At 46.3% G+C, this 23,214-nt stretch overlaps 1 protein-coding gene across 1 annotated transcript in view; it reads left to right on the top strand.

Annotated features, from left to right (window-relative positions):
* The first annotated feature begins 1,702 nt into the window (after positions 1–1,702).
* LOC139290325 (neural-cadherin) overlaps positions 1,703–23,214 on the top strand; it is a 103,540-nt gene continuing 82,028 nt past the window's right edge. The window contains exon 1 of the mRNA XM_070912066.1: positions 1,703–2,684. Coding sequence (XP_070768167.1) covers positions 1,703–2,684 — 982 coding nt within the window. The remainder of the gene's footprint in view (positions 2,685–23,214) is intronic.

Genomic DNA, 23,214 nt, shown 5'->3' on the forward strand with positions numbered 1-23,214 from the left:
CAGCGAGAACTGGTCTGACAGCACCAGGACAAAGAGGACTCTGCTGGTGTTCTACATGTGGAACTTATGAATGATAAGTCACTAATAGCTCGTAGATTATGCAGATAGGGATTATGACAACACTCCCTATTAGCATAATGGGATCTTTACTGGCGCTGTGGATCACAGTATTCCTCTGCTTTAGTCATTTACAGTGAGATTAACTGTGTTGTGCCTCCTGTAAACAGCACATCAGCCATGCTAGCGGCTCTGCGACACTGTACTTTGGTGCCTTGAGCTAAATGCTATGACGCTTATGATGTGCACCAACTCAATTTAGCGTGTTAGCATGCTAACATTTGCTAATTAGCACCGGACACAAAGTACAGCTGAGGCTGGTGAACGTCATCGGTTCTGCAGGTATTTGCTCATAAACTAAAGCGTCGGACAAATCAACACGTTGACCTGATGATGGCGCTAGATGAAGAGTCAGAGGATCACCAGAGTAACTGGTTTCATAAGTGGGGACAGGTGAGCAGGTGGGCGGGGCAGTGAGGTGATGGGGAAAGGAGGGAAAGTCTGAGGACATCTGGTGGACAGGAAGACAACGACAGAGGTTTGAGGAAGTGGAGGGAGGGACGTTGACATTTGACATAACGTCCATCAGCATCAGAGTGTTCGTGGTCAGAATCGTCGGCCTGTTGCACATTTAACAGTGCGGCACGTGGAGGACACCACGCCACGTCTCCGGATCACTTTCCCTCCTTTCACACAGGTGCATCAGCGCCTCCCTGCAGACATGTCTCCTGTCTCCTGTAGCTTCACGGCAGTTAATAATTCATTTCTTATGCAACACATTACGTTCCTCTGTTGCACGGGCAGAGATGAACGTGAAATGAATAATAGAATATTTAGTTGCCTCTGTGTTAAAGCTCCATGAGGTTCTACAGCAGAACCTGCACCTCATACCTGAGTGTAACTGACCCACGCAGAAGACCACGGGTCACCAGGTCTGATTTGAAGGGGGGTCTCACATGGGTCAGGACCATGATGGGGAATGGTAGAAAGTTACCCTCAAATCCTTTCTGTGAGTCACCTTTACTCTCTCTCTCTCTCTCTCTCTCTCTCTCTCTCTCTCTCTCCATCACCTGACTCAGCATGTCAGTGGGCGGGTCCCGCGGCCTGTCAGTCAGACCTGTTCCTGCTACGTGATTGGTCTCTCTCCTCCTGGTTGGGCGGGGCCGACGGAGCCGCATGGAGTCTGCTGGGTGTCTCTGCGCCCGTCAGTCTGATCCATCCTCCGGTGGAGACGGTGGAGACGCTCCGAACACTCTGGAGCTACTTGGCGTTTCATCATCATCATCATCATCATCGTCTGTACGGGAATATTTGACCTGAACTGAGAGAAATACTCTGAATATGACATTTTACTATCACTTCTACTGATGTTGCTACATGTTCACGGAGCCGCGGAGAAGAACAATCTGCTGTTCCTTCACTTGTGCGTAAAAGTATTTTTGATAGAATAACTGAGAAGTGGAGGATTCTTCCTCCGCGCTCTGGATGGACTTCTCTTCCTTCACTCCCGCAACGGGTTCAGTAGTTAATTCCAGATAAATCACGGCGCTTTCCTGCATCTTTACACTTGGATCACTGTAAGAGACAGATCCGGGCTCGTGGCTCTGGCGGACTCTTCTCCAGCTGAAACGGGTTTGATGGAAACATGACCAAAGCTGCAACCGGAGCGGTTCTCCTGCACGACCTCCTCTTCCACCTGCTCCCGCTGCTGCTGCTGCTTCATGCCTCACCGGTGTGTCTGTCCGCGCAGCCCGGACATCAGGCGCGCTACTTCGGACACATAGCCGAGAACTCCCCGGCTGGGACGCCGGTGGATGGGGTGGTGCTGCAGCTCGGAGTCGGCGGCTGCCCCGGCGCGGACCTGAATGCCAGCCTGATGGGTGATTACGCATCGGATTTTAGGCTCGTTCGATACAGCGGGCACCGGGACCACCGAGACCACCGGGGGCATCTAGGTTTGGTCTCCGCCAAAGCTCTGGACCGGGAGTTTATAGCGATGTACGAGTTCACGGTGGAGCTGCCGCAGCGGTGTCTGAGGAGACCGGCTGCCGTCCAGGTCGAAGTGTCGGACAGAAACGACAACATCCCACGGTTCACCAGCGGGAACCAGACGGTCGAAGTGGACGAGCTGACTCCGCTCGGTACCGAGCTGGCCCGCTTTGACGCGAAGGACGGCGACGCGGAGAGAAACGGACGCGTCACTTTTTACGCGTCACCCAAGTCTCACCTGCTCCACGTGGTTCCACAAACCGGGCAGGTGAGGCTGGTCGGGTCCCTCCTGGGTGTCAGCCAGGTGTCTCTGCGCCTTTACGTGAACGACGGCGGACATGTGGCGCTGATCGGTGAGCCGGTGTTCCTGCGCATCAACGTCCGCCAATCCAGCAGAGCGCGGCGGAGGCCCCGGGCTCTGTCCGAGGAGCTGACCTACACCGTGACCGTCCCGGACCACGTGAGAGTCGGGGACCTGGTGTTCACGGTGCCGGACCAGAGATTCGAGCAACGGTGGTTCGAGGTGATATCCGAGGCCGACTCGCCTGTCCAGATCGAGCGGGACTCGGGGCGTCTGTACCTGGCGCGCAGCCTGCGGGAGCCCGCTGACGTGGTGGTGAAGATCCAGAACCTCCGAGGTAAGAAGCCTCTTTTCTTTTCATGCGTAAAGGCGCAAACGAGACGGAGTTTACCTGCAGGGGTCCGGTGGTGGTCTGAGGGTCCGGTGGTGGTCCGAGGGTCCGGTGGTGGTCTGAGGGTCCGGTGGTGGGTTGGGAGTCTGGTGACGCTGCTGCTTCAAGGTTTTACATGTTGTTGAATTTCTTGATGAAGCTGAAAAATCAACAGCGTTTATCTGGGAGTGTTTGCTGCTGTTCTGGTGTCTGTTAACTGGTTGGTTTCTGCTTCATGAACTCCTCTTCAGAAAACAACATCTGAATGTCTGGTTTGACACCACAGACGGATTCATAAACATAACAGCTGCTTTGATTGGAAGGAAAAACGAATTGTGCAGCTGATTGTGCTGCTGAGTTGTGGTGGGGTCAAAGGTCAGTAGTAATGTAAAGTATGGCTTGTAGAGAACATGTAGGAACAGTAGTCTGAGTGAGTTTCCTCTGAAGTTTATTGCAAAAGTTTCCTTTTAAGGACTGAGTGGCATTTATTCATTGAGATGTGTGTGTGTGTGTGCGTGTGTGTGTGTGTGTGTGTGTGTGTGTGCATGTGTGTGTGTGTGTTGGCTGAGTTTGAATCGACCTCAACCGTCACCGGCTACTTTCCACTCTTTCATTCATTCCTTACAACACTCCTCACATCATCGCCAAGTGTGTGTGTTTGTATTTTGTATGTGTGAGAGGGAGACAGACACACACACACACACACTTCACACACACACACACACACACACACACATACATCTACAGTGAGAGAGAGGAGTGTGTGTGTGTGTGTGTTGCCAGCAGGTCGTTAAAGGACAAACAGAATTGATAGTGTTTGTTGTGTGAGGTGAGGAGAGTAAACACACCTCAACTCACTTCACACACACACACACACACACACACACACACACACACACTTGCTGGACCGGACTGAAACTTCTCCTAAAGTCTTATTAGTATTTGACTTGATTGAAGCTGATTATTGAAGCTTTGGACTCACTCACCCAAACACAGCTTTCAAAATAAATAAAACACTCAGCTGTCAGTGGTAGCAAACGTAGGAATATTTAAAACCAGTATTAAACCAGTCAATATGAAACTGAAGTGAATCAGTGTTGTTTGACAGGATGAAACGACGTCCAGATGCTGTGGTGATTGACCCCCCCCCCCCACCCTCCCAGAGTAAATGTTTAACCAACAGCCACATCTGGCCGGCGGTGGTGGCTCGGTGTTCTGCTCAGATCTGACTAATCAGTCGATCCAAACGGCATCTCCGCTGTTTATTTGTAGAAATTAGTTGTGTTTGCTCACCTGGATCTCTCCCAGGTCTGAGCTCGCGGGCCGAAACAGGCCCAGAGCCCCCGACACCAAGCTTTGTTTGTGTTAAAGCAAAGACTGCAGAGCTCAGGTCGGCTCTGCTTTGTGGCTGTGGGGAGTGTGTGTGTGTGTGTGTGTGTGTGTGTGTGTGTGTGTGTGTGTGTGATCTGGTGGACACGGCGCTGAGCGTGCTGTAAACCGGCCGGCTGATTGAGGCGACCTGTCTTTCGTCGGCGGTGGTTGTGATTTTGATCTGTGGGAACGAGGTCTGAGCTGCAGCCGCCGTCGCGTCCGGTGGAAGTCCCACACAGCACGCCGGCCTCTGATTGGCCAGCTGGCTCGGCAGATTCTCTCTCTGTAGTTTTATAAACTGTTGGAGCGGAGGAGGAGGAGGAGGAGGAGGAGGAGTGGATTCACCAGAAGTGAAGTTCTTATCTGCTGATTTCATCCACAAATGGTTTCTCAATTCAATTCCCAGAAAATATACATTTACATATTCATTGATGGAAATTTGTATCCATCAGGAACGATGGTGTTTAAATATGTGGTGTTGTTGTATAGACCCCCGCCCCCCCCATACTCAGACACTGAGCAGAAGTTAGTATATAAAGAAACACAGCATCCTCCACACATATTCCCACCTGGACTTCACCTCCTGTATGTAATAAATTGTACACATGTGACCCTTAAACACACACACACACACACACACACACACACACACACACACACACACACAGGTCATCCATCACTGCAGATGGCAGCGACTCTCCTGACTCTGTTTTATCCTTGACATTCAATAAATGTACAGGAAACACACACACACACACACACACACACTCTTGTTTGTCCTCTTGTTTATGTGTGCAGGCCTTCAGGCAGCTTCCCTCCTGTGTTTCCTCTTATTTAAACTGTGTGTGTGTGTGTGTGTGTGTGTGTGTGTGCTTGAATTGATTGACTTGAACTAAAGATAATGAGCATGAAAACCGAGCCGCAGCGCGAGACACAGAAACAAACATTTAGACACACCGAATGCGGTGCTGCATTTTTATAGACAAGCTTTTTGCATAGCAGAACCCAGCTTCAGATGCCTGTTGGAGAAAGTGAAAGAGAAACTCCACAGAGTTCCTTCACATCACACTCTGCATGTCCTGATTTTGTGAAAGCACCTCCAGAATCCCCATATTTCCTGCCAGCCCGCAGTTAAGCTTCAAAACATCCTCCATGAGCAGAAAATGGGCAGAAATGTGGGGATTTGGTGGCACAATAACAGAATCAGCAGCCACGATCATTTCCCCCAAAACATAGAATTTAAAAAACATACACGTCAGTCTTTCTTGTGTATTCAAGGAGGTTTTCGTACAATATGTAAGAACTGATGAAGTGGCCAAGTCTCTTCTGTGTTTCGGAGCCATTTCTTGTATTTGGCCGCATCATATTCTCAATCTTCACTAACATGTTTGCAGTGAAGCGGATGAAGTTCCAGTTCTGTTCTGGAACCAGTTCCAGCTCGATAAAACACCCTGATGTGTTCGCCTCGCTTTTACTTGAAGCTAATTAATGTTAATATCCTGAGTAACTTTCCCGAAGGGCAGAATGAAGCGTGTCCAGAATGAGCAGCACCGCTCTGTAACATCTTCAGCAAGAACAACAGTGAGTCTTAAAACGATCGAGTCAGTCGAGTCTCATCAGCTTCAGGAGCGGGAACCTCCGAGTTAAACTTTCATGCGTATCCAATGCATATTTTAAGCATATCAACTTAACAGCTCCGTGTGTCAGATGCATTCAATCAACATGTTATATCTTATGCTGCTCGTCGCATTTTAAGTTGTAGCTACAGGTTGTCAACGTTAATTAGTGTTAGTGTTAATGTGTTTCTGCTTCCTCAACCAGAGGGAGCTGATTACACTTCTCACTTTTACTCCTTTATGAATTTGATTACTTACAAATGTTTAAACTTCAGTCAGGTCCAAGAGGGGCTTTCACATTTAGTTTCCAGGATTCAGATTCAGATGAAGTGCGATCGATGTCTGGACAAACAAAGGCAACTAAAGCAGAAATCACTGCACGTGTGAAGTGAATGACACGTGAACGGACTGTGACTCAGACAAACTTCTGAGAGCTTTTATTCTTTACTGTCCCATTAACTGTAATGAACGTGTTTATTTGCATATTTAAATGAGAAAATTGTTCCTGTTGGGCTGCAATTAATGCAGCTGCTGCACACCGACGGGCCTGTTCCCTCATTACACTGCAGCCTCACTGCTATTATTAATTGTTTGAGTCAAAGTGTGTGCGTCTAAAACACACAAATACGCTTTATTACACAAACATGGTCCCGGTCTGTCAGGCTTTCCTACAGATTTTCTGTGCTTGGCAGCCCTGAGGTGACACACACACACACACACACACACACACACACACACAGAGTTTTATTCTATTGTCTTTATTTCTGGATTTAGCCCGAGGCCCGAAGCAACCTGCCATCGCACCACGTGTGTGTGTGTGTGTGTGTGTGTGTGTGTGTGTGTGTGTGTGTGTGTGTGTGCCACCAAACACTGTAGGACTGCGTGTCCTCGAGGCTGCTGAGCTTCACAGTGATTGTGTGTTTGTCAGTGTCACATACATTGATCACACCAGCCTCAGTATGCATGTTTGTTTGTTGGTATTTCAGTGTGTGTGTGTGTGTGTGTGTGTGTAGCTGCAGGACAAATTATTGTGACCACTCACTGAAGCTCCCCAGAATGACCTTTTTAAAAGGCAACAAAGCAACAACACACACATAAATAATGTTCCGTATTCGTTAAATTTAGCATGAACAGTTTCGAATCACACAAACGCTGCAGCTCGTTACGTTTGAACATTTTGAAAACGGCTCATCAGCTGATGAACCAAGAGGTTAAAGGAACAGTCTGAACATTTCACAGCGGCCAGATGTCTTCTTCAGATGAGAAGATGGATATCGGTTTCATAGGTGTTTAGCCTAGCTTAGCACAAAGACTAGACGGAACTGGACGGAGCCAGCTGCTAGCTGTTTCCCCCGTGCTTCCTGTCTTAATGCTAAGCTAGTTCTTACACCCTACATGAATGTTGATATATTCCTTTAAATGATCAGATAGTGAGGCTGTAAGGATAGCTAAATCACCAGTATGTTGTCTTTGAGGATGTAATGAAGATCACAGCCTCTAGGGGACGCTAGCAGGACTTAAAGTTGTTAGTCATGCTTCCTTTCCTCTCTGCCCCCCCCCCCCCCACACACACACTGTGTTCCTCTTTGTTTCTATATATCTGTTGTCCTAATAACTTATTGACAGCCAATCAGCAGCAGCCTCAGGCAAGACCGCTCACCAATCACCAAGTAGGACAAGGTCATCGCATCCAGACCGCAGCGATCAACACGCAACACATGACATGCTGCGTGCACACAGCGCAGAGCTAGTTCATCTCTGGACAAACACACACACGTAACTCTGTAACTCTCTCTCTCTCGTGTCTTTCAGTCTTTATGCTAAGCTAGGCTAACCGAAAGGGATCAAACCTGTGAGCTTTTTTATGGCACGTTAACCTTCATACGGAGGGATGGATGATAAAACGGAGGTGTGAAACTAAGTAGTGAGGCGCCACGACCCGAATGAATCAGCGTGGAAACACCTGATCCTCACACACACACACACACACACACACACACACACACACACACACACACACACACACACACGAAGCAGTACAGATGTGTCCCACAGAGCACCCGACTGGAAACACACCTGGTTAACTGCTGCTGTCAAACACACACACACACACACACACACACACACAAACACACACACACACACACACTTCTTACCTGCTGTGCTGATGTTGTTCCTCTTTGCCACGAACAGTTTTATTAAGATTGAATACATCTGCAGTGTGTCATAACATCATACACACTAACTCACGCTGTCTCTCAAACACACACACACACACACACACACACACACACACACAGCCAAGTATCAGATCTTGAGAAGCCTTCATCTGTGTTAATTAATGAATGTCTGGAGCAGACATCAGAAGAAACACACACACACACACACACACCACAGGGTCTCCTGTGATACTCTGAGTAGAGCAAAGTGGTGATCAAGGCTGTGGCCTGTGTGTGTGTGTGTGTGTGTGTGATGACGACCTCACATACTTCATCCACCCCTCTCTCTGTTCTCCAGCTGTTTCCAGCCGTCCTCTCGCTCCCTGTTTCCATTTTGCAGCTCTTTGTTTGACCTTTGACCTCTGACCCCGGTTACATGACCAGGACCGGGCCTCTGCATCGGAGGCACGGTCAGAAACGAGGGCAGCTGCTGTTCTTGTGTCCCCCGACGTGCCCCCGATCTCGTCTTTCCAGGTCTGAGGCGCTGGTTTGAGCTCAAAGTTCTCTGTAGCCTTTCTGGTTTCCCCGTGGACACATAGAGGTTTGTTGGGAAGGAAAATAAGATGAATAAAACAGTTTCTGTCCAATGAATGTTTGATAGAAATGAGCCAGGTGAGGACCGGACGGCTGGTCCAGAGAACGGTAGCAACATCCCAGAGGTCGGAGTCATCGCACCGCTGACGTCTTGCTTTTGATATGAAAGTGTACATGATGTGCAGCATTGTGTGTGCAGCTCTACTGTCTTCCCTGGTCGCTGTGTGTGTGAGGAGGGCTGGCGATGGAAGCTTGATGTTTCTAAGTACTTGTGGAACTGTGTCAGATGTTTTTCCGTATAAGAAAATAAGAGTTAACACTCAGTGATAATGACAGGACTTGTTCAGATGGAGCTCCGGAGTGTGAAGAGGGATTATATAACAGAAGTGAACAGAGACGTCTTTTCTCTCTGGTTTAGTCGAGCTGTTCTTCTCACTGTCCTGCACCGACACACACTGATAATAAAAACTGACTTCCCCCCCCCCCCCCCCCCCCCTGCTGAGGGATGGAGGGATGAACGAAAGAATCTGCAGTCAGACTCAGACTTTACTTCTCCTTCAGTAACTGAACAACAATGACGTTCACTTCAGAAAACAAATCCATCAAAAAAAAACAAACCCTCCGCCGGCGTCTAATCTACCAACACACACGACAATAAACACACACACACGACAATAAACACACACACACGACAATAAACACACACACAGACAAACGATGACCTCAGCTGCGTGTACGTGTTTGTTCACATGTATGTGAGAGATGCTGCACATCTGTTTTCTGCATGTTAACCCCCCCCCCCACACACACACAAACACGCACACACCCCCTCAGGGCAGTTACACATCATTGTGTCTGGTCATGTGTGTGTTGACGCGTCCTCGCTAATTGTCTCACATCACTCTGCTGCTGCTGCTGTCCTCTTACAGCTGAGGGGGAATGAACCGATAGACGGAGCTGCTCGTCTCCTTCGCAAAGACTTCTGCCCGATTTCAGCCATCTCAGCGATAATCTCTCTGCTAGCTGCATTAAAGGAAAGATGCAACAAACAGTAGGTTCATACTTAAGTTAAAGTAGCAGTACCACAGTGTTAAAATACTCTGTTACAAGTAAAAGTCCTGCATTCAAACTATACTTAAAGTACCAAAACTAAATGGTCCACTTATGGTGGAGCTCATTTCAATTACTTTATATACTGCCGGGAGCTTAATCCATAATGATGCATCTCAATGCCTCATGTAGTGGAGTAGAAGGAGAGAGCAGCATAAAATGGACAAACTAAAACAATAATGTCCCTCTGCTCACCACGAACACAGCAAAGGATGTAAATATGGCGACTGCGTGGTCGAGTCATGGTGAAGCTTCGCGTCCTCACGCGTATCACAGAGTAACAGAATATAATTAAAGCAGGAGATGTCTAATGTTGCAGTGGTTCTGTCAACGGGAGAAACTGACGGACTGGAACAGGAAACCAAAACCTCCCGTTAACCTCAGCCTTGTTTTTGTTTGAGTTTTTTTGTATGACAGAATATCAGGAAGTGAACGGAGTGACGTGCCAAATGTTTTTTGCCAAAGAAAGTTTAAACTGAAAGTAGATTTAACAAACAAACAAACCCGTCTCTGTGGTTGCATGTGGAGGATTCCCCTCCTCATCACACAAGAGAAACTTTGAGTAGAACAAAGATGAAGTGGAGACTAAGTGGTTTCTGAGATCCAGCAGCAGTTTCTGACCTTCCCTGATCCCTGCGGCGTGGAGAATCCCGTTAACAACCTGAACGTCTCCAGAGTGCCGCCCGTCTGTCAATCTCCACCATGACACTCCTCCTCCTCCTCCTCCTCTCTTCCTCTTCCTCCTCTCCCTCGGGCTCTGATTCCTCTCGTCCCTCGCCGTCGGCCCCCGGGGAGACGGTCTCTCCGCCGGGCGAGAGGACGGACGGACAGATGAAGTCTCTCTTCCTTCGCTTCAAGGTCGCAGTGCCGATTAAAAAGTACTCTCGGCTTCGGAGCTTATCTGCTCTGAACTCGTCTCTTCGGGGGGATCGGGGGGGGGTTGGTGATCCCTGTCCTCCTCAATACCCCTCCCATCACCACCACCACCAGGTCCCTGGGCAACAGGCAGCTTTTACACTTTGCCTGGAAGTCTAGAAGCTAAAAATGTGCCTAATATATACTCTTCTACATGACATTATATAAGCTACTTAATGATAACCGTGAGCAGTCTGTAGAGACTGTCCCTGAAGAGGACTGCTTGTTGCTCTTCCTGAAGTTTCTCCCATTTGTTTTCTTGTGAGTGAGTTTTTCCTCATCTGAGCCGAGGCTGGGAGGATACTGGCTGTCAAAGTAAAAGCCCTCTGAGACCGTTTCGTGATGTGAGCGTGTAAATAAATGAAACTTAAAGACGATGCTGAAAGAAGCAGATCGGACCGATCTAAGACGAGACGTGATCGCGGGTCATGAGTCAAACACGAGGTCATCGTGTCCTCATCATCATCAGGAACGTCGTCGCGTTCTGAAAGTTTCATTGATGAGCAGCGACGGCACTTCAGTCCCTTGATTTATGATAAACGCACAGAACATGTCAATTATTGATTTAGCCTCTGTGTGTGTTCAAGTGTCAAAATGAACGAAACCAATCAAAGATGAATGAGACAGCTGGAATACTGCTGCTACTTGTGTAGTGTGTGTGTGTGTGTGTGTGTGTGTGTTCAGTGCAGTCAGCTGTGTTAAACTGCAACTTTCGTTTAGTTTCTAATTGCAACTTGCTTCTTTAATTTCTTTAAACAATACAACATGATGCAGTAATATTGAATTATAATAATGATGCAGAGCCTCGTGATGCTGATGTCTGTCAGTGAGCGTGCTTCAATAAGAAGAAGGGCTTTAATAATGGCCTCACACACACACACACACACACACACACACACACACACCTTGCTTACTTGCTGCTCATCACCTCTTGCTAAGCCGTAGGAGAGAAGATATTGTGGACATTGAACATTTTCAGGAGGCAGCTGTGTTTCCAGCAGTAAAAGAAGGATTTTTGTGAGACCCCCCCCCAGACACACACACACCTCGACACCCCCCACCTCCCGGCAGCAGTCTGAAAAGTTTTCTCTCCTCTTTATTAATATGATAATAAAAATGTTTAGCGCACACATTCATGGATGTACACAAGTGATAGAGGTGTATGTTGGAGGTGGAACAGGTTGCTGCTTCATCTGAAGGGAAAATATATGTTTTCCAAAAGTATTCTCACCCCCCCACTTTATGAAAATATTTTCACATGCATACTGGAGATTGTGAAGATCAAACTGGTGACCTTCAGTTTGCAGTGTTTTGAATACCAGTTTTCATTTGAGATTTTTCTGAATTTTGATCAATTAAACAGCGAAAAACAGAGAAACTTCAGAAATTGTACTTTGAGTTGTGATTCATTTGTTTTTGTTTGATTCATTTTGCAATTTTATGTTTGGTTTATATGGCCACACACGCCGGCTTCTTTGCCACCATCAAGATCAACAACCATTAAACAAATATTTGTCAAATCATTTTCTAAATATATTTGAGTTTCTAGTTTTCTGTCCTTGTGTTGGACCATAAAACGTGAACGAGTTCAGCGTCACTTTCAGTTGAATCGACACCTCAGGTCACCTACAGAGAGTGTGTGTGTGTGTGTGTGTGTGTGTGTGTGTGTGTGTCCATCATGGTAGTCACACCAGAAGGTCTGTCCTGCAGTGTTTGTACAGTCTCTGATGTTCCAGTCTGACCAGTCCATCTGCCACACACACACACACACACACTGCCAGCTGTCACACAGCAGTCCCAGGGTACCTGACCCATATGCCTCCTTCAACACATGGACACACATTTATACACACACACACACGCTGTAAACTAATATAAAATACACACTGAAAGGGTGTGAGCTCTGAGTTACGGTGTCTAACGTCTGTCAGAAGAATATGTCTGTTATCTCTGTGAGAACCCTTCAGGATTTGTTATGACCTGGTGACGGAGCATGAAGCATCGGTTTTGTTGCTACGGTTACCTGCAGTTGAATATTTAGTGCCTTGAACACTGACTCAGTTAAAGGAGGTTAACCGTCGACTGTGTTCGAGGTGTCCTGGTATCTGAATTGAACGCTAAGATTACACTTTGTAGAAACCTGATGAAACATTCAGCAGTTTAATCAGTTTAATCTCAATTCAGTTTCCAGATTGCAACAACAAGCGTTAAGACTTTTCTAGACCTCTAGATTTGCACCTCTGACTGGCTTCCTCTCTGTAGCTATGTCAGCTGAGGCTCATGGGTATTGTAGTATTTAGTCCCCACTTTAAACGAACTCCTCACTTTCCCAAAGTGTCCTCTAAGACACCGTCTGAAGCATCAAACCGGTCCTCACAAAGATAGAAGTACAAAACACACACAGACATACATACATGACCTACTGGCCTGACAAGTGAAACTCCACCCAGTGAAAACACACATGCAGAGGTAAATGTAATATGACAATGAACCACACACACACACACACACACACACACACACACACACACACACACACACACCACAGTAACAATAAAGGACTAAACTTTATTTAGGAGTCACACGGCGCTTCAGGGACAACAGCAAAGGTGTAGATGTCCACTCCCTCCCTCTCTCTCTCACACACACACACACACACACACACACACACACACACACACACACACACACTCTTCCTGGTAATCCAATATGAAGCAGGTTTGTGTTTGCGACACCGTGGCCTCAAATCAGCTCTGACAGGACGACCGCCGCTCGCTCTCTCACACCCCGAGGGTCCGCCACGTGTGTGTGTGTGTGTGTGTGTGTGTCACCGTGCCAACCAGTCCAGCCACCATGGTATGCTAACACCTAGCTGAGCTGTGCGTGTGTGTGTTTTGTCTGTTTATACCCTGTTTGTGTGTTTAGTGACCGTGTTTCTGTGACTCTTTGTTGGTTTGTTGGTTTGTTTGTTTACATGTCTGTGTGTGTGTGTGTGTGTGTGTGTTTTGCATATATTTGCATATACTGATAAATGTCATTTACTAGATGATGGTTTAAACAGTTGCCTCTCACGTTGAATATGTGGCTGTGTGATGAAGCGACACTGACAGCTGAAAAATCCTGATATTATAGTACATAAAAATGACTTCTGACGTGTAAAACACTGCAGGAAACCCTGATATTATACTACACGTTATAGTCTAGCAACATCATATACATATACACAAAGTATATGTTTAAAAAGTCTACCAGCACTATAACATGTGTACTTCCATACACTTCTTTACAGTGTAATTGTGTCTCCAAACAGCCCAACTTAGTGCTCAGGTGTAGTCAAGGTTGCATTAATGATACGGTATATCATGGAAACATTAAGTACATTATTAGCAGGTTGGAAATAGCACATTTTAATGACATTACATCAGAGGGCACTCTTTTCTAACAATGCTAACCCTTTACTTTGTGTGAGTGTGAGTCCACCCTTCCACCTGCATGTCACACACATTAGTATTATATCTGAATAAAATATACAGAGAGAATATTTCTGAGACACAAACATGGAAAAGCTATGAACACACACACACACACACACACACACACACTCCCTGCTGCACAGTGATGCTCTGAAGGTGTGAGGACATTTCTATCTACACGCCTGCTGACTTATTGATGCCACTTGTCAAATATAAATGCATCGTTGTGATCCAGCAGAGACACAGAGACAGAGAAGAAGAAATGTTTAAAAAAAACACAGAAGAAGAGAGGATGTTTCTCTGTCGGTTCTCCCCTCCGGAGCTTGTTGGTTTTTCTCTGTGATGTTCAGGGACGAAGACGAGGAGGAGGAGGAGGAGGAGGAGGAGGATTTCAAAGTGGCTTCCAGGCTGGAGAGTGTTTTATTGAAGATATGTGGCGGCCATTTTGTTGTGTTCTCTGTTGGGTTTTGTTTTTTAGCCTTTGGGGCAGTGATGGTTAAACAGTTGGTCACACACACACACACACACACACACACACACACACACACACACACACACACACACACAGGCTGTTGGATATCTACATTTTTGAAGTATGTGTGTTCTTCCTATTCTTTGGTGTATTTTGTTGTTGATTAGGATGCAGAGTTTCCAGTATCACACACTGTTAGTGTGACACAAACTTTAACAAAGAGAAACTGTGTGATGTTGCCTCGTCTCTTTTTCATGAGAGACCTGTCTGCAGTAATACATGATTGATTTAAAATAACATGTTGGGTTTGTCTCTGGGTTGTTTATGGTGGATTTGGGGGAGTTTGTGAGTTCAGGCCTCCAGTGAGGCAGCAGGAGATAAGTTGGCAGGCTTGGCTGTGGTGAATGAACCCGGCCGTGGCCGTCTGAGTGAGTCGGGCTGTGTCGTCATCCTGCAGTGTGACCGCTGAGGAGGCTGCAGGTGTGTTGATGAGTTTCAGACTCTAAAACAAACACCAGGCGGCTCCGTCATCACCGAGGCTGGAAACTCTGAACCCGTTTCACTTTGTTAAATGAGACGTGAAGAAACGGACGTGTGTGTGAGTGTGTGTGTGTGTGTGTGTGTGTGTGTGTGTGTGTTGGAGGTCGCCTTACATTCGAACAGAAACGCTGCTGATGACAGACGCCATATTGGAGCCCCCACCATCCCATCTTCAAACGTTTTGAAGAGGTTAAGAACTTCTTAGTCAACATAAGATCTACCTGCATCTATCAACAGACGTAAATCTGTCGTTTTTTTAACCAACTCTGGTTTTGTCCCTTAAAGTCTGGGTTTGGGTGTTAACAGCGTACAAACCAGGACTGTGAATTCCTACGTGTCAGCTGCAGTAAACGTCTCGCTCCAGCAGCAGCAGGGTGACACTGTCCTGTCAACACGCCCGCTGGAGACTCCATTTCCCAGAAAACACTGCTCAGAAGTGACTTCTCGGGTAACATGGTAGGTGTCAGGAGTTTAAGACGTGATGACAGACGGAGGGATGTGATGGATTGGAGCCGCTCGTCGGGCCGACAGCTGCCGCGTGGACACGTAGGGACAGGTTTATGTAGAGACGGAGACTGAGTGAGACAGACTGTCCTGTAACTAGAGGGTCACGAGAAACATGGACCAGGTTATTTATTGATTATCAGATTGGTTATCTATCTTGTTGTCAGGCGTCTTTACAAACCTTGTGACTGTGATCAGAGATGGAACTGCAGCTATAAACTTACAACCTTTAACTCCAAATTAACTTCAAAATATTATATTAATATGAAGTTGTATTGAGCCCCTGAGGTATCATCTTTTTTTATTTCACGCTTCTTTCTCAAAACATGGCGCCTACATTACCCACAATGCAAGTTGGCCACTGACAGTTGGCTCAGAGATTCAGGTGTGTTAAGATAGTAGCGGCTAATGTAGCCTGCAGCAGCTAGCCTCAGACTTTGATGTGTAAAATCAGTGGAGCTCCCGTTTAAAGATGCCCCCCCCCGACATGTTTTAAGACATAAAATACTTCTGGACACAAGATGTCTCCTACGTTACTGAAGCGTCCGTCCTCAGGTTTCACAGATAGCAACTCTGACGGGAAACCGAAAAGAAAACACACACACACACACACACACACACACACACACACACACACACACACCTGACTCAGCACGGCGTCTCATTGAGCCCAAAACAACCATCACCAAGTAAAGCTGAACATACAGCCTGGAGCCAGACCTCCTTCACCTCCAACACCTCCTGCAGGGCACTTCCTCCTCTTCACACCCTCCTCCTCCTCCTCCTCCTCTTTCTGCCCTCGACATTCCCTTCTATTCATTCTCTCTTTCTCTTCCTTCCTTTCCTTCTCCTTTTCACCCCCCCCCCTTCTCTCCTATTTATATTACTTCCTCTCCTCTTCTGCTTTCTCTCTCTCTCTCTTCTTCATCTCCTTCTTCCTCACTCCTCTGCTCCTTTTTCTTCCCTCCTTGTCCTCTTTGCCCTCCTGCTCCATCGCTCCTTTCTTCTTCTCCTAACAACAAACACAGTCTGCTTCAGATTCCACCACCCACTGCCTCCTCCACCTCCTCCTGCCACACACACACACACACACACACACTCCTGGTGTGTGGAGGTCAGTAGTGGAGGTCAGAGGTCGCCATTCAAAGGAGTGCAAAGCCACTTTGATCAAACACACACGTGAGTGTTTGTAAAGATGGAGATGATTTGAAACTCCTCCTCCTCCTCCTCCTCCTCCTCCTTTCCTTCCTCCCTCTGTCCTCCCCTTCTTTCTTTGAGCTGCCGTCTCTCATTCCTCCCTGTGTTGTCTCATTTCGTTCTTTCACTTTCAATCAGTTTCCCTCTTAATTTCTTCTTCTCTGTATCTCCAGTCGTCTTTCTTCTTCTCTGCCCTCGTTCTCTCTCTCTCTCCTGCTGGATGCCTCGGGTGTATCCTCAGATGTGTGAGGGCCAAAAGCAGGGTTGTGTGAGGCTACTGTGAATCTGTGTGTGTGTGTGTGTGTGTGTGTGTGTGTGTGTGCCAGCTGGCGGTGTGTTCAGAGCTGGTGGAATGTTCTGCGGGGCTCCACAGCCTGCGACTGGGGGAGATAAGGCACCGGACACACACACACACACACAAGCAAACAGAAGATGCTGCCAAAGACACACAGCTGATCTCTCCGTGACACACACACACTCTCACACATCAGCTCGGATCAGTCAGCCGCTCAGTAAACAGGCTGGAAAGAAGCAACTGTTTGCTGAAATTGTTTTGGAGATGAGGAATCCAAACAGGAGCGATGAGACAGGAAGTAACGATAATATGTCAAAGTACGCGCAGTACTACGGAGACCACACAGAGGAGGTGTTCTGTCAGAGTAAATGATTTGGAAAGTATTCTGCATCTCAAACAACAGTCCGTCCCCTGCAGCAGTAACATGTTGCTGCTGCACAGATTCAGTTTTGTTATGTTTTATGGGTCTGTTTAGAAAACTTAAAGCACGCGGTTAAAGTTTAGGAAAGATGGCGGCTAACATGCTGACTTCTGCCCCGTGGACTGCGGGTCAATGTCTCACTTCCTGGATTCGAGTGAAAGTTGCAGGTGACAATAATCCAGGCAGCAATGTGGCACATTAGAAGTACATGGATGTATTTTTATTTCTCGTGGCAGCTGATCTTTAATATCATGTTGAATCAGATCACAGCTGACAGACAATGTGAAGGAACTCCTTCTGAGTTTCTAGTCTTAAAACAGCTGTCTCAGATTCTGGTCCAGAGCAAAGTATCTCCACATTAACAAGCAGATATTTATAGATTTATATGTATGAAATCTTTATCAGTATTCCTGCTCCTTAGAGGACGAATCCTTATGTTTTGTTTTATTAATCTTATTATTTTGGACGTCATGTCTGTTAGACAGCTAACATAAAACGAGGGCGAGAGAGATGCAACAAAAGTTCCCTGCCGGACTCAAACTGGGGGAGTTGCATTTCATGGTCAGCGTCTGGACCCTTAAGCCACAACAAACCTGCCGGTCCACAAGAAACTGAAGAGCTCTGGACATTTCATGAATCACCGTTGGATTTTGGACACTCTGTGACCTTTCATCAGCTCCGCCCTCAGGACAAAACGTCTTTTATCTTTTATTACACGAGATATCGTATAATCTAATTAACAGATCGCCATGAAATTCACTGAGTATATTCATGTTTCCACTCTTGATTTTAATGCCCCCGTGACCTTTCCACCTCTCCACCCCTTGGGTTACAATTTCCACTTGCACACAAGAAATGTGGAAATCTAACGGGCAGTTTGGCATGAAACACAGTGAGCGCAGTCATGCGTCTCAGAACAAATTATATTTCTACAACATACTACATGTTCCACGTTGTGTCGGCGCAGAATGAGTCGGAGTGAATGTACGTAAATATTTCTCTTGTTTTGTTTTCTTTTATTATTTTTCAAAGAAGAAAGAAAAGACACTATACACTGTGCTCTCTCTGACATTACAAGTTACAAGCAAAACACACACTCTTTAATGTGTGTGTGTGTGTGTGTGTGTGTGTGTGTCGCAGCAGCAGCCGACACAGCGACACTCTGCTAACACCCAATTTGTCTCCATAAAGCTCAAAGATCAGAAGAAAGGCAGCAGAGGTTTGAAAAGAAAACATGAAAAACAAAAATGCAGATTTGGCACTAATCAGGAGAACAGGAAGCGTCGCCGTGGCTACACTAACAACTTCCTGTTTCACTAATTGGAAAATAAACGAGTGGAGGAAGAAGAAACTCTGTTAGTCCAGCATCAAAAGACACTGCTGCTGTTTACATCTGACTTTGTCCCTCCATCCCTCCATCTTTCTTTGTCCGGTCATTCCCCCTTCTCTTTTTCACTCCATCCATCCACCCTGCCCTCCATCTCCTCACACATCCCTCCTCCACCCTCCTCTTCCTCCATGCTAACAGGATTAGCGCTGCATCTTAACGAAGCGGAGGAAGTAATTAGTCCTGTCACTGATAACATTTCCACGCCTCATTAGAGGGCCACAAGTCCTGCGTCTCCTCTCCTGCTCTGACTTTCTTCTCCAACCTCCTCCTCCCCCCTCTGTCCTCCCTCCTCCTCCCTCTGTCCTCCCTCCTCCTCCTTCCTCTGTCATCCCTCCATCCTTCCTTTGTCCTTCCTTCATCCAGAAAAAAAACAGAGCCGAGTGTTGAAACCAGAGCAGAAGTGAAGCTGCAGTTCCTCTAATAACCTCTTACTCAAAGAATATTTAGATGAAGGTGACGCGTGATGGAAAACCTCAAGAGTTCAGTTCAGCCGTCCCACAACGCCACAGTTCAGTGTCCCCTCCCACTCACTGCACCTTATTTATGGAGTCGGGATACATTCAACAAGCGTCTTTTAGGGACATCTGAGATTTAGCCCTCAGTGCACTCTGGGAAAAGCTTGGACTCGAACGATGACGTTGCTCGCTAGCTAGTTAGCTCACTAGCTAACTTGTATAAGCACTGCAGTTCAGATGATGGCGTGTCTGTGCAGAACCTTTAAAAAAGATATTAGGGATTAAATAGAAGTAGGTCTCCGAAAAAAAGTATTGACATCAGCTTAAATCTTCTGAAAAGTTTTTTGTGTTTGAAATGTCTTTTCTTACTGATTTTCAGTAGTTCCCAATCTGGGGGTGAAGGCTAAAACAAATGCAGAGAGGTTCATGACAGGATTGTCGTAAAGCTAATGAATCAACAAGAACACATGAAGAGGATGTGAACGTGTCCAGCAGCTTCGTGCTGCAACAATCATCAGTCAATCAATCAGTTAATCGTCACCCGCTGAATGATGAACACATACATGTATTCATGTATTCAACATGACAAGAATCTGAACCAGGAAGCGCTGAGAACAGGAAGCGAGATGGACAGTTATTCTCACTGTTTAACGGATCCACATGCGCGTGTGAACGCAGCGCTGTTCAACAAAGACGTCAGGCAGAAGACGCTGCATCATTTCATGTGCAAATGAAGCTCTCTAATTACAGAGAGCTCAATGAGACTCAGCGCAGGAAAAAACAACAGAGTGAGACTCCGCTCGAGTGCTCAGGATTATTAAAAGTCTCGCTCGGTTTCTTCTCACTGAAATGTGCTGCAGACAGACGATGTGTTAGTCTGCAAACACACCTGCTGTATGTGTGTGTGTGTGTTTGTTTTCTGCATTTTGTCTGTTTTTTATATCTGTGTGTGTGTGTGTGTGTGTGTGTGTGTGTGTGTGTGTGTGTGTGTTTGGAGTGTCGCGCAGGCTAATGCCCTCCTGTGAACCCTCCCATAATTGCTGTCAATCAAACCCTTCAAACACACAAACCAACACAAAGGCTGCGCTCCTGCTCGCCTCTGAGGACCCACAACACCCGAACACGCCCACAGATCGGGCGGCGGGGCGCCACCTCGGCCCCGCGTGAGACAAAAGCCGCGACACTCTGAGTGGAAGGCGTCTGTCAGAGCCGCTGAATAGACTCATTGTCGCGCTCTTTAGCCCTCGTTGTCGGCTTAATTGGCCCCTTCAGCGACGAGGTGGAGATCTCCGTCTGCACCGAGGGCCCCGGCCAACCGCCACGACGTTTAAAGCAGCAGAGAGGTGGAGGGGGGGTTCATGTTTACTGCACACAGACATGATGGGAGGTGGGAGGTGGGAGGCAAACTGTGGATACACGGTGAATGTGTGTTGTCGACTTCGTCTTTATGAAGGAAGAAACGTGCGTATCCATGCGTGGAAGTGATTTAAAGGTGCAGCGTACGTAGATTAAACAATGATGCTTGATGATTCACAGTTTAGTCCTTTTTAGATTCGTATCTAATTATTATTTTCATCCGGGAAAAATCTGTAGATTATGTTTCAATAAATTGACTAAGGCCTCTAAAATATCGCTGTGCCCATCACAAGTCCTCAGAGCCCGATGTGCCGTCTTCAGATGTCTTGTTTTGTCTGAGTTTGCAACGACATCAAACTGAGAAAAGGAGAAAATCCTCACATTGGAGGAAAATGTTTAATATTATATATATGTGTTTATATATATTGATGTCATTCTGAAGAGACCACAAAGATAAACGAGTACATATCTTAAGTACAGCTTGTAATTCTTTCTTGACGTTGACAAAACAATCTCAGCTCAAAACCCACTTACTTGCTTGTTCCGGAGCTTTCTGCTGTGTCACACGGTCTTCACCAGCAGATGGAGTTTGCTCTGTTGTCACAAAACTGTAGACTTTTAAACTTCAATGACTTAAAAGTGAAACATTTTGAGTCGTAAGTGGAGCGATTACTAAAAAAAAGCATCTGTTATCAGCTGTTTCCTGCTTCCTGTTTCTGTCCCTGGTGGGTTTTTTTTGACAATAGCAACAGTGACGTTGGGATCAAGCTGTGTACTCGTACTTGTATTTATCATTCAGCTAAATTACCACTCAGGCACATTGAAGTTTTACTCTGCTCTAACTGCACCTTGGCTTGCTGGCTAAATTCATGTTAGTATTAGCCTGCAAGAGCATAACGGACAGTAAAACCTAATCATCTGTCCTCCTTTTGTTTGTAGCTTTAGAAAGTGGACGAGGTCGTGTTATCCCCGCACAGATGACTGAGATGAAACTAATCATCCTCGTCATTAAACTGTTAATCTAATAGTTATATGACCAGATGAGCCTCGTACACCAGATGCCTGCTTCTGTAATCCGGCGGAGGGCCCGGTGAGGAGCCCTGTGGAGCCCCGGGAGAGCAGATTCAGCGTCAGTTTGTTCACGAGGTTTCAGAGGCTTGACACCCGTCTCACAGCAGATGGACGTGAACTGAGTGCAGCAGGCTGGTGGTGTTAGATCTGTTGTTAGTTCACTCCGGCAGATAAACAAGAGGAAACATGCTGTCTGTGTTGATACGAACGGGATTATATCTCGTTCAACTGTTGTTAAAGTGAGCAGCAGCTGTGAGTTCGCAGGAGGTTCATGCAATTAGTAATCAGAATCCAGAGTACACGAATAACGATGCCTTTGTGTACTAATACACTCTAAGCTCCAGGCCACTCTCTCTGTGAGGCAACTAGAAAGAGGCAAATTGGTGAAAAGGTTAGTTTGACATTTTTGGAAAAAAGCTCATTTGCTTTCTTTCCTAGAGTGAGATGAGAAAATCAATATTAACAGTTGATGTCCAGATACAAAATAGACTAATTCATTAATTTGGACCTTGTATTTTAAATCTTTGTACAAACCGAAATGTAAAAAACAACATTTTGTGGTTTTGGGGGAGCTATTTCTTGACAAACAGTTTATCCATCCACCCAGTAGTTATGTGCAGCGTCTCTGCTGGTTGCCTGGCAACCTCACAGTGACAACAGGACTTCCTGAAGTCAAGAAGTAGTTCCAGCACATGACTGACGAAATGTCTAAATGTCTTTTTCTGTCCTGATTGAAGACACAAGATACAACATCAGCGAGCTGTAAAGGTGTTGGTAGACTGAGCCTTTATGCTTCAGCTAAAAAACACCAGCATGTTTCTTTAAAGCTCTCATTCTCCCACACACACACACACACACACACACACACACACACACACACACACCCTCTCATAGTTGAATTGCTCACCAGGCTGTGTTGTGGAATTGATGCAATTTCTGTATCTTCATGCCCTTCAGACGTATTCTAACACATTATTATTATTATTATTATTAGTAGTAGTAGTAGTCGTAGTAGTAGTAGTAATAGTCGTAGTAGTAGTACTTGGAGAACATTTTGAAAGGGGTGGGTGATATGCAGCAGTGGAAGAATGTTATTTAAAAGTATTAGCATCAAAATGTACTCGCCGAGTACCAAAATAAAAGTAGTCATTATGCTGACGGTGCACGTTTTATTGGATGATGATGCTTCAGGTGAAGGTTTGTTGTTTGTGGTATTTTCAGTATTTGTTTCAGCTCAGCTAACAGTGTATCACCTCTGTGTTTTGTGTAACTTGTGGTGTGTTCAGGTAACAAAACCCAACCCTGTCATATGATTGGTTAGAGCTAGCTTCATTCCTGCTTGTGATTGGGTGTTAAGTAACTTATGGACAGTATATCAAAGTTCTAACTTTCTTACTGAGGAAATGTGAAGTCACCCAGGTCCACGTTTTGACCCAAAGCACCTTTTGTCCATTTCAAGTAAATGTGGGAATTGAACCTTCACCCTAACCCCCCCCCAGGCTTCCCTATGTGATCTCCTCATGTGATCTCCTCATGAGATCTCCCTGTGTGATGCTGT

This window comes from Enoplosus armatus, chromosome 9, assembly GCF_043641665.1.
Source record: "Enoplosus armatus isolate fEnoArm2 chromosome 9, fEnoArm2.hap1, whole genome shotgun sequence".
Classification (NCBI taxonomy): Eukaryota; Metazoa; Chordata; class Actinopteri; order Centrarchiformes; family Enoplosidae; genus Enoplosus; species Enoplosus armatus.